Below are 12,246 nucleotides of genomic sequence, written 5' to 3' on the forward strand. Positions count from 1 at the left end.
CTCTGCTGATATACATCCTGCTGGCTCCTCTGCTGATATACATTCTGCTGGCTCCTCTGCTGATATACATCCTGCTGGCTCCTCTGCGGATATACATCCTGCTGGCTCCTCTGCTGATATACATTCTGCTGGCTCCTCTGCATGGGAGACCTGCATCGATTCCCTATTAGAGTCTGCTCTGTATACACAGTACACACACTATCTCTCAGGTGATAGCCCAATGCTTCTGCATTATATACAGTATATAAGACACATGCACACAATGCAGCTCAGGGTACCTTTCCTCTCTTCCCTTGCATTGTTCAGTCTGTTTATTATGCTTTCTCTGCAAACATCTTCAGCCTCATCTAATCCTTCTATTACCAAGCAGCATCCCTGGTTCCTTCTCTTTCATCACTCCAATCTCTTCAAAATAACAACCCTTTTCTTCCATTTCATCACTCCAATCATTTAACAGAACGTTTTGCCTCTCTAAAAGCAAATGCTTGCAGCAAATAAATGTGCCTAATCCAGAACTGTATCTTCCCCATAAACCCCAACCATCGCCCTCTTTTCAGGGACTTCCCTGTCTATCAGTCAGTCAGTCTGTCCGTCTGTCCGTCTGTCCGTCTGTCCGTCTGTCCGTCTGTCCGTCTGTCTGTCTGTCTGTCTGTCTGTGTCTGTCTGTGTGTACCTGTTAGCGGGGGTGGAGAAGACTCCCAGGATGATGTCCCTGCCGTGCATCCTGATGACAGGGCTGGTGGAATGGAGCAGGTTGAAGTAGAAGTGGGAGTCTCCAGGGACGGAGCAGTTCAGTCTGGCCTTCAGGAACGACGTCCACTGCTTCTCCAACACCCTCTGAGAACCACCCAGGTCCCCCTTACACACCCGAGCCACCCGAGACACCTGTACCTGAACACACATGCACGCAAGCACGTGGAACAGACAGAACAGTCAATTACCTCGCACCAAACTACATATCAATGACCATGTACAGAGTTTTCCACGCTGGGACAGTTTAAAGCACACATATGTCACACATTAGATTTAGTGGTTGATTAATGAGCCCATGAATATATATTTAAGCAATAAGGCCCGAGGGGGTGTGGTATATGGCCAATATACCACGGTTAAGGGCTGTTCTTCCACACGACGCAAAGCGGAATGCCTGGATACAGCCCTTAGCCATGGTATATTGGCCATATATCACAAACCTCCGAGGTGCCTTATTGCTAATATAAGCTGGTTACCAACGTAATTAGAGTAGTAAAAATAACTGTTTTGTCATACCCGTGGTATACGGTTAGATATACCACGGTTGTCAGCCAATCAGCATTCAGGGCTCGTACCACCCAGTTAATAATCAGTTTTATACCACAATAAACATTCTTCCAAAACGAACATGAAACCCTTTTTAGCTCTTGGGTGATAAAAAAAAAGTATTTGCAATGCGTACGACCACATTTGACAGATCATTGTTTTAAAATGGTAAATTAATATGTACTATTCCAGGATATGTCAGTGCATTTCAAATGGGTTCTTTGAACAATCTCAACCCACACACAACTGTGGTACAGTGTAAGTCTCCACTTACTGGGAGCCCTATAAACATGCAGCACAAAATGCCTGCTCCAGCACATTTCCACCAAATGTGAATAGCTAATTTATTAGATACTGTCCTATTTTTTCATGAGCACGTATCCCAAATCTGATATGACTGATGCCATTTGGAGCTGTTATGAAAACGCTTTTCCCCTGTCTAATTCAGACGCAACGTTGTTCGCATAGCCCACTGTTATTATATTAGATATGCAACAGCACAGATACACAGGAACACAGATACACAGAAACACAGATACACAGATAAATGGAAAAAGGTCATCAGAAGCACTAGGCTGGTATTGACATTTGAATAATTACATGAGATGGAACATCCAGGCAGGCAGACACACGGCACACAGGGGCGTGTCCAAAGCTTTACCAGTTTGTCTCGTACCTTCTCCAGGTAGTTAAACTCCACGGCCATCTCTCTGAAGAAGAAGTAGATGTGAGGACCCCATTCCACTGAACTGACAAAGTAGGGCTCTGGAAAAGGAGGGGAGAGGGCCGTGTTACACAGCAATAGCTACCGTAAGAGCTATCGGATGCCTCCCTAAATCCCAGCCACAAACACCAGGGTTGTGTTTAGTATGCACCAAATTAGAGAACATGGATGGAAATAGAGGTGTCAGGGAGGTGGCTCATTTTCGTTGTCAGTTTCAACACATTCTTGTGTCATGCCTACTGAACCCCATCAGGCATAGCCCACAGGCACAGAGCAGACTAGAGCCCTGGCTCCTCTGACCTCAGCAGGGATGTAGTGAATCTCATCCAGATATTGATCCTGATACTAAGTGATGTGGACATAAACACATCGCCTTTAAACAACAACAACAGAGACAATACACACAAATACAAATAAATACGCACACACACACGCACACAGACACACGCATGCACGCACACACAATTGCACACATACACAAAGAAATACACACAAATAAACATGTTTAACCGAGGGGCGTACCTCTGAACCATTTTGAGTCATGTTTGACAGTGCGGAGTGCAGGACTGTCCCCCAGGCTACGGTAGATCACTGCATCTATCGCCAGGAAGTCCGTCACAGTGGCCGTAAACAGATTCCCCTCTGGCAAAAACACACACCAGATCAGTGAGAATGGGAAATAGAGACAGTTACAGCTCAACCTATAAAGAAATTGCAGAGAATAGTTTATATAATGACAGTACAGTACACTAATCAATGCATATGACTGTTGACCAATGAACAATGTATAATTAGATGACAACACACCACAGACAATGACGAGACAGCCTATAGGGTGGAGGTCAGAGACCTGGCCGTGTGGTGCCAGAACAACAACCTCTCCCTCAACGTGATCAAGACAAAGGAGATGATTGTGGACTACAGGAAAAGGAGGTGTAGTGGACCAGGTTGAGAGCTTCAAGTCCCTTGGCATCCACATCACCAACAAACTAACATGGTCCAAGCACACCAAGACAGTCGTGAAGAGGGCATGACAAAACCTATTCTCCCTCAAGAGACTGAAAAGATTTGGCATGGGTCCTCAGATCCTCAAAAGGTTCTACAGCTGCACCATCGAGAGCATCCTGACTGGTTGCATCACTGCCTGGTATGGCAACTGTTCGGCCTTTGACCGCAAGGCACTACAGAGGTTAGTGGGTATGGCCCAGTACATCACTAGGGCCAAGCTTCCTACCATCCAGGACCTCTATACCTGGTGGTGTCAGAGGAAGGCTCAAAAATTGTCAAAGACTCCAGCCACCCTAGTCAGTAGCTGTTCTCTCTGCTCACCGCATGGCAAGCGGTACCGGATCCAAGTGTAGGTCCAAGAGGCTTCTTAACAGCTCTACCCCCAAGCCATAACTCCTGAACATTCTAATCAAATGGCTACCCAGACTAATCCATTCCCCCCCCCCTTTACACCGCTGCTACTCTCTGTTGTTATCATCTATGCATGGTCACTTAATAACATGTACATACAGTATATGTACATATTACCTACACTAACCGGTTCCCCCGCATATTGACTCTGTACCGGTACCCCCCTGTATATAGTCTCGCTATTGTTATTTTACTGCTGCTCTTTAATTACTTGTTACTTTTATTTCTTATTCTTATTCATATTTTTTTTTTTATTAAACTGCATTGTTAGTTAGGAGCTCATAAGTAAGCATTTCACTGTTAGGTCTACAACTGTTGTATTCGGCGCATGTGACTAATGTATTTGATTTGATTTGAGATAATACCAGTTGTCACGGATCCCTCCGGAACTGTCATTACGCACACCGGGTCCCTATTCCCATTTGATTAGTAATTGTATAAGTGTGCCCTTTGTTCACCATTGTCCTGTCGATTATTGTTCCAATGTCCGTTGGTCGTGTGAGTACCTTTGCTGTGTTGTTTTGGCATTAGTGCCGCTTGTATTGTGCAGAAGATTACGGGTCTCATCCCGTGTGATAATCATTGTGCAATTGTGTATTTATTCGAGGTACTCCTCACTCTTTTGTTTGGGTCTCAACCCTGTGTTTTGTATCGTGTTTGTTTGGTCTTGGTCCCCGTGCCTATACATGGCACGCTGTAATTTGGATAAATAAAAACCCCTATTACGCATTCCTGCGCCTGTCTCCCGACCATTTATACCGACGTGACACCAGTGGTGCAGAGTGGACAAATTCACTCTATTTCTACTGCCCAGTAACGTGCAATAAAGGCTTCCTATTGTTTCAGCCACTGCCATTGTTGACGTGATGATGGGAACCTGCTACACAATGAGGTATTTAAAGCAATGATAGTGTTTTCTCCTCACCGGCGAACAGAGCCACGTTGGCGTGTTTAGGGTCATAGGGGCAGCGGGCCATGCCACTGACCGTCTCTCCCACCATCTCCAGTGTGTCTCCCTGAAACACACCCACACACACACAGTTCACTATATAGTGTTGCTGGGAAACAAATAGTGAAGTTTACCTTCACATACAGTAAACATATTTTTTAACTCGGCATAGTTGGGAAGTTGGGAAGGACTAGTAATCAAGCACCCATTGTACTGGGCGCATGTTACAAATAAAATGTTATTTGATTTGACATACATGCCGACAGATTATGGCAATTAGTAGATATTATAACATATTCACAGCATTATTATTATCCCTCTGCAATCGTGCAAATACTGAAGACAACAACAACAGGAACAAATACACCCCCTCACAGGCACAAATACACACAAACACAACCTTTTGAAATGCATGCAGCTAAACAACCACAGGCGAAATCAAAGTCACACAGACGCCAACACCGATTGAAAATGAATTAAATAAATGAAATGCTGTGGTTGTCATTAAAACCAGCTATAAATAAACCCTAGGTGTGCTAACTAGTCCCAGGAGAAGCCCTGAGGCCGTCAGCCCTACACAGGTTCCACTGCTCATTAACAGCCAGAGATAATGGGCCAGGTATAAAGGAGGGAGTCAGTGTGCTGGTATGACAGACTGAACATAACACTTCTCTGAAAGCCTTTGACACTTAAACTGGATGCCCCTATCCCCCATCTCCTTCCTCCCTCCCTCCTTCACAAGCTTTTTCAACTCGTTAGTCTGATTGGAAGAGTCTGGATGTGGCTGTCTAACGGAGCAGGTAGATAAGTAGCTCCGTGGTATGCTCTTCAAGGACAGAGTGTATGACCGGGGGGGGGAGCAACTCCAGGTACATGAGCAGTGCAACCACTTAGCATTTCCTTCTACTTGCCTGCCTGGGTTTCACCAGAGGCAAAGAAATGAACCAGCCAGACACATCATAAGAACCTCCTCCTTGGTTCCAGCTGACCCTCTCCCAGCCCTCAGCTCTGCACTATGACCATCCGTCTCTGCCTCTCTACAAAAACAAGCTCCACAGTTTAAGTGTGGTGCAATAGCTACTGATATCTAGCCTCTCTCTCTCTCTCTCTGCCTTAGGTACGAAAGAAATGACAGAAAACAAGTTGTAAATTTGTGAGTAAGCAACATGCTTAATCCTGTTTGTTAGCGAGCTCCAGGTTCCAGAGAAAAGGAATAGTCCATTTATTAACAATGCACCAATCATTAGGCTTGATGCATGGCTGGACTGCTGACAGGTAGAGATGTGCTCAGCTTCCCCAAGCAGCAAGGACTGCTGTTTGAGTTTGACAGACAGCGTGTGTGTTCTATAGGTACTCACAGTATAGTTGGCACACAGCGGATTGAAGGCGTTGGTCCCACAGACAAACAGACCTCCTTGTCGACTCAGCAAAACCTTCATGAAGTTCCGACACTCGTCCTGATAGGAGAGAGGGAGAAATGAGGAGGTCCTAATCAGAGTGGATAGTCTGTGACTTATTATCCTACTGCAAGGTGAAATGAGGCTTCTAAATGCATGATGGGAGAAATTATCACATCAGAATGATCAAATCAGAATGATCAAATCAGAGTGGATAGTCTGTGACTTATTATCCTACTGCTAGGTGAAATGAGGCTTCTAAATGCATGATGGGAGGAATTATCACATCATTAACACTGTCAATCTCCTCATTACTCAGCTCTACAGAGGTTCCCAGTCTGCCCGCCTGTAGCATCAAAGACTTTCCATTGGCTCACACCAGCTATTGATTGACAGATGGAAATCCCAGCTAACCTTGGACTTTCAAACACCACTCGCTTTACTGCGGTGGTACAACCCTTATTGCCATGATTACCATGTTAACAAGCAGCGCAGCAATCACCAGCAGATCCAATTTGTAATTGATAGTTCAACATTTTATTTATGTAATCTGTGTGAGTGTGTGTCAATGCAGTGAGTTGTATCCCTGTACATGTAAATCCCGACTGGCCTGTACCCCTCTCGCTCCCCTCTCCTGTCCAAGTCAGCGTGGCTCCAGCTCCTGGCCCTGTGCCTGGCGTCTCAGCCCCTCCACAACGGGGGAGCAGAGCCACTGATGTCATTGGAGGGAAAGGGGGGTGTGGGGATGGGAGAAGGGAGAAGGGGGGGGGCTATTCCAGATGCTCCAGCCCCAAACAGGGTTCTGTTTATCCACGGCCGAGCAGAGTGGCCGAGCAGAGTGGCCGAGCAGAGTGGCCGAGCAGAGTGGCCGAGCAGAGTGGACGAGCAGAGTGGCCGAGCAGAGTGGCCGAGCAGAGTGGCCGAGCAGAGTGGCCGAGCAGAGTGGCCGAGCAGGGGCGGCGGGAACGTATGTTGAGTGAGGCGAGGTTAGAATTCCTCACACCACTGTGGTACTAGACAGGGAGAGGTGTGACAGCCACTACTCACTGCATACTAAATCATGAGTGTGTGTGTGTGTGTCACTGCACAGATTCATTGTTCGTGTCAGTGTGATTTGCATGTTTTTTTTTCAGTGGGACTGCGGTCTATAGGCTGAAAGCATAAAGCCAGATGTAACACATTACATGCTTAACGACAGAACGAGACACAGCGCCAAAATCTCAGTTAAGATTGTACAATAAATACCATCACATGAAGTGTGGGCTTTTGGCATGGCCCTGCAACGTAAATTGAAATACAGGATGTCTGCAGTTTAAACAACAGGGAGAAAATAGTGTTTGGAAGCCTCTCATCTCTTGCATCATCGTGAGCCATGGTGTTTCACTTTATTCGCTTGAATGGTGTTTCGCTTTTATTCTTTTTTTATTTTATAATCTGCCTCCATATACAGATTTTATTTGTCTCCTGTATTAAACCACACAGCCTTGTCAATCCATCCCCCTGTTTCCCTCCTCTCTCCACTCACCATTTCCTCTCCCTGGGCACACTCCAGACAAAGCACCACCTGTGCTGGCTGGCAGTTCTTTCACGTGACCCACATCCAGACGATCGCAGCTCTACTTCTCACTGTCTGTGTTACACCACTGCATTATTAATACAGAGCAGCCCGGATGAATTGCGCAGTGTGCTGCACATATGAATACAAACATAAACATGTTGGTATTTGTGGTATGGTGTGTGTGTGTGGGGACACACACCCACACACACTGAGGTTTCCTTCCACTGCAGACCTCTCTCTGCTGATTTCCAGCCTCTAGCCCATCCCTCAGTCAGTCTCAGACAGACCCAGACCCAGACCTCACTCAGAGGAACAACAACCCTCTGTTACAACAACACATCTGCTCACAACAACCCACCTCAGTCAGAGAGCATTACTAACGAAGACTTCCTCCACCTAGACTAGTGTATCTGGTTTCCATTGATCTAATCCTCCTGATGTTGAAATTGGTTGCACAATTGCACACTTCACCAGGGTGGCGCCCCTTATTGTAAAGCAACAGTATGTTATTACCTAAGCATAGAGACTCAAGGAACCTCTAAAAGAAACCAACTTCCTTGGACCATGATGTTCTTACTAAACTGAGGAAGAGCCGAGTCTGGCCAGGCACAAACCACACACGTCAGCTACGCTGCTCCATCACAGGGTAATATTTAGCAAACAGCTTCTCACTAAAACCTTAAAAGTTTCCGTAGCATGCTCGATTGAGTCCATCACTGCTGGGATGAGGCAGAGCAGAGGTGTCTTTGCCAAGTGCTCCAGAGCCAGAACTCTTCCCACACTCCAGCAGGCTACTCGTGTCTCTTCCTCTCCTCCTCTTTGCTCTTCTCTCACCTCCCTCTTCTTGGGTGAGCCACGCTTGACTCTGATCATCAGCAGCAGGCCTGTCATTTCAAGGCAACAGTCTGACTCAGACTTTGACGTAAGGCAGAGTGACTGGGGCACGAGCAGGCGGGGGGTGAATGCGGAGGAACAATTAACAGCAGTGCTAAATTAGCACAAATTTGCCAGTACAAAAGCACTTCCTGCCCGCGTTCTCTCTTACTCAGCATGCTACTACTAATCCACATCCCCTCCCGAGCTTGTCTTGTCTCTCGCAGAGACTGTTTGATGCTAATCCTGAGTGAATGCACTACAGGCCAGCATCAACATCTCCGCTGAAGAAGAAGAGGAAGAGGAGGAGGAGGAGGAGGAGGAGATCCAGAGACTAATGAAGACAGCTTTGTGGCAGTAGTGGTCAGGACAACTGATGGGTGACCTGGAGATTGCAGGGTCAGCTCCCTGTCGAGTTCACGTCGATCTATTCTTGACCAGAACAACCCAAATTACTGCAGTATGTGGCCTGCTAAAAACTCAGAAACATGTTCACCATAGGGAGGAGGTCAGACCTGGTAGTGTGGTGCCAGGATAATAACCTCTACCTCAACGTGATCAAGACAAAGGAGATGATTGTGGACTACAGGAAAAGGAGGACCGAGCACACCCCCATTCTCATTGATGGGGCTGTAGTGGAGCAGGTTGAGAGCTTCAAGTTCCTTGGTGTCCACATCACCAACAAACTATCATTGTCCAAACACACCAAGACAGTCGTGAAGAGGGCAAGACAACGCCTATTCCCTCTCAGGAGACTGAAAAGATTTGGCATGGGTCCTCAGATCCTCAAAAGGTTCTAAAGCTGCACCATCAAGAGCATCCTGACTGGTTGCATCACCGCCTGGTATGGCAACTGCTCGGCATCCGACCGCAAGGCACTACAGAGTAGTGGGTACGGGCCAGCACATCACTGTGGCCAAGCTTCCTGCCATCCAGGACCTCTATACCAGGCGGTGTCAGAGGAAGGCCCTAAAAATTGCCAAAGACTCCAGCCACCCTAGTCATAGACTGTCCTCTCTGCTACCGCACGGCAAGCGGTACCGGAACACCAAGTCTAGGTCCAAAAGGCTCCTTAACAGCTTCTACCCCCAAGCCATAAGACTCCTGAACAGCTAATCAAATGGCTACCCAGACTATTTGGCATTGGCCCCCCCCCCCCCCCCCCCATTTTTACGCTCCTGCTACTCTCTGTTTATTATCCATCATAGTCACTTTCCTCAACCTACAAGTACATATTACCTCAATTACCTTGACTAACCCGGTGCCCCCGCACATTGACTCTGTACCGGAACCCCCTGTATAATTAGCCTCATACTGTTATTTTATTGTTGCTATTTTTTCTTTCTTCTTTTTTCTTTTTACTCTTTTACTTGTCTTTTAGTAAATACTTTCTTAACACTTATTTAAAATTGCATTGTTGGTTAAGGGCTTGTAAGTAAGCATTTCACTGTAAGGTTGTTGTATTCTGTTGTATTCGGTCATGTGAGGTTGTTTTGAGCAGCCGGAGAGTTGCTGTATATAGGCATCTGCAGAAATACTATAATACACAACATAAAATAAGCTGTGGACAATATCATGGTTCGACTGGTCCTGTCTGTATAGAGGACTGAAATGCAGACCCCCCTCTGAGAGTGGGTATCAACACATATTGATCAAACAATCTCACTAAGTGCTGCACATAACAATGCAAACCTGCTCTTTAAAAAAGTTATATGGAATTTCTTTGTTTGCATAGATGACTGGCCTTGCCCTTGTGCTTGGCATTGAGCCAGCCCCAGCTGGGGAGTCTCTCTCTCTCTCTGTTTCTGAGTCTAGGCTGCATACAACTCCGAGACAGTCCCAGGGTTGGCGAGAAAGAGAGGGAGAAAGATAAAGAGAGAGAAAGAGGCAGGGAGAGAGAAAGAGAGAGAAAGAGGGAGGGAGGGAGAGAGAAAGAGAGAGAGAGAAAGAGGGAGGGAGAGAAAAAGAGAGAGAGAAAGAGGGAGGGAGAGAGAAAGAGAGAGAGAAAGAGGGAGGGCGAGAGAAAGAGAGAGAGGGAGAAAGAGGGAGGGAGAGAGAAAGAGAGAGAGAGAGAGGGAGGGAGCCCATCTGCATTCAGCTGGACAATAAAATGCTCCTTTAAAGTCCACCAGGAAGGAGAAGGATGTTGAATTTCCCACCCAATTATGAGAATATGCCCTTTCTGATCAACCAACCAGAAACATTTAATTACAAAACCAATTAATTTGGTGGCGAATGTATCACATCTGACAAAACCATCCCGGGAGCAGGACAGGACATTTGCAGGAGGCGAAGTGGATAAGTGGATGGTGTGGATGGTGGAGGATGGAGGAGGAGGTTGGTGTGGGTGGAGGAAGAGGGTGGAGGGTAGAGGTGTGTGTTTGTACGTGTACATGGGTGAAGGCTAAGGGGATGAGGGGCCTGGTGCACTTATCTCTGCCTCATTTTTGTGTGACTCACTGCATTACCAGAGTCATTAGGGGGAGGATGGCCTTTTATTCTTCTCAGTCAGGCCTGTGACTCTTCTTAGGGGCAGGCAGGTGGGACTGACTCCCCCCATCTCTCCCCATAACCAACTTTGTCTCATTTTACATTTTAATAACTTAGCAGATGCTCTTATCCAGAGTGACTTACAGGAGCAATTAGGGTTAAGGGCACATTGACAGATTTTTCCCCTAGTCGGTCTGAGATTCGAACCAGCGATCTCTCGGTTACTGGCCCAATGCTCTTAACCAGTAGGCTACCTGCCGCTAGGCTACCTCCTCCACCTTCCTCTCCCTATTCTCCGTTGAGCCTTCATCTCGGGGTGTCTCACACAGATTTGATGTCAGGTGTTATTTTCAGTGTTAAGTCAGTCTTTTTTCGCTCTCCTACACAGACACCTTTCAATAATGCCCTGGTCGGTTTGTGTGTGGGTTGGTGTGTGAGCTGGGAGAATGTGTGTGAAGTCAGAAGGGAGAGGCTCTGATCCGCCCGCTGTGTGTTGGTGGGGGCAAGAGAAGTGCAGAGGAGGGAGAGTGGGTGTGTGAGAGATAGCTGAGGTAGTCATGCGTGGGTTGGGTTGACTGTGGGGACTGTTTCACTGTTCATTCTTCGCCACATCTCAGCTCACCTCCTTGGTTTCACCCCTCCCCCCTCCATTTGTGAGGGCACACACCACAACTGGAATGTCCTGCGAGGCGGCCATGTTCGTAAAGGGGGTGGGTGGGACGGCTGGACCTCTGAAGTGTGTAGTGGTTTAGGTGAACAGGAGCACTTGGGGTGGCACATGGTGGTGCCCCCTCCGCTTAGTAGAGCCAGCAGAGTGCCAGTCAAACTGTTGGCACCATGAATGCCCGGCTCCAGGTGGCAAGGTGGGGCCTGTGCCATGTGTGTGTGTGTGTGTGTGTGTGTGTGTGTGTGTGTGTGTGTGTAAAACCTAACCGGACAACGATGGGCCAATTGTGCGCCGCCTATGGGACTCCCAATCACGTCCGGTGTGATACAACCTGGAATCAAACCAGGGTCTGTAGTGACGCCTCCAGCACTGAGATGCAGTGCCTTAGACCGCTGCGCCACCCGGGAGCCCCCTTGCTGTGCCTGTGAAAGGGCCTTTAGAATCTGAGTTAGGGTAAGAGCCTTAAGGAAGATGCTAACAGCTGATGTTGCATATTGATCAAGGCCCTGTATCTCTGGTGAATAAGCTGGAGAGGCTCTGGTTGTGCCAACCTCCTTTCAGACACCAGGCTTTGAATGTTCTAATCTGTAAATCTGCCAAAGCTATGTTATTGCAGCAGTATCGATCTTATCTCCTAGATCCAGCTCTGCCTTCCATCTGTTCTGCCTTACTCCTCAGCAGAAGGCAGGTTTCTCTCTCTCTCTGTGTGTGTGTGTGTTGTGTGTGTGTGTGTGTGTGGTGTGTGTGTGTGTGTGTGTGTGTGTGTGTGTGTGTGTGTGTGTGTGTGTGTGTGTGTGGTGTGTGGTGTGTGTGTGTGTGTGTGTGTGTGTGTGTGCGTGTGCACGTGCGTGTGCGTGTGTGTGTGAGTGA

The 12,246-nt window shown here is 47.3% G+C and overlaps 1 protein-coding gene across 1 annotated transcript in view; it reads right to left on the bottom strand.

Annotated features, from left to right (window-relative positions):
* LOC111971836 (semaphorin-6B) overlaps nucleotides 1–12,246 on the bottom strand; it is a 129,148-nt gene that overhangs the window by 46,392 nt on the left and 70,510 nt on the right. The window contains exons 4-10 of the mRNA XM_070446357.1: nucleotides 11,332–11,440; nucleotides 8,181–8,282; nucleotides 5,750–5,848; nucleotides 4,368–4,458; nucleotides 2,546–2,665; nucleotides 1,976–2,064; nucleotides 674–891 (exon numbers count right to left, since the gene is read on the bottom strand). Coding sequence (XP_070302458.1) covers nucleotides 674–891; nucleotides 1,976–2,064; nucleotides 2,546–2,665; nucleotides 4,368–4,458; nucleotides 5,750–5,848; nucleotides 8,181–8,282; nucleotides 11,332–11,440 — 828 coding nt within the window. The remainder of the gene's footprint in view (nucleotides 1–673; nucleotides 892–1,975; nucleotides 2,065–2,545; nucleotides 2,666–4,367; nucleotides 4,459–5,749; nucleotides 5,849–8,180; nucleotides 8,283–11,331; nucleotides 11,441–12,246) is intronic.

This window comes from Salvelinus sp. IW2-2015, linkage group LG13 (assembly GCF_002910315.2).
Source record: "Salvelinus sp. IW2-2015 linkage group LG13, ASM291031v2, whole genome shotgun sequence".
Classification (NCBI taxonomy): Eukaryota; Metazoa; Chordata; class Actinopteri; order Salmoniformes; family Salmonidae; genus Salvelinus; species Salvelinus sp. IW2-2015.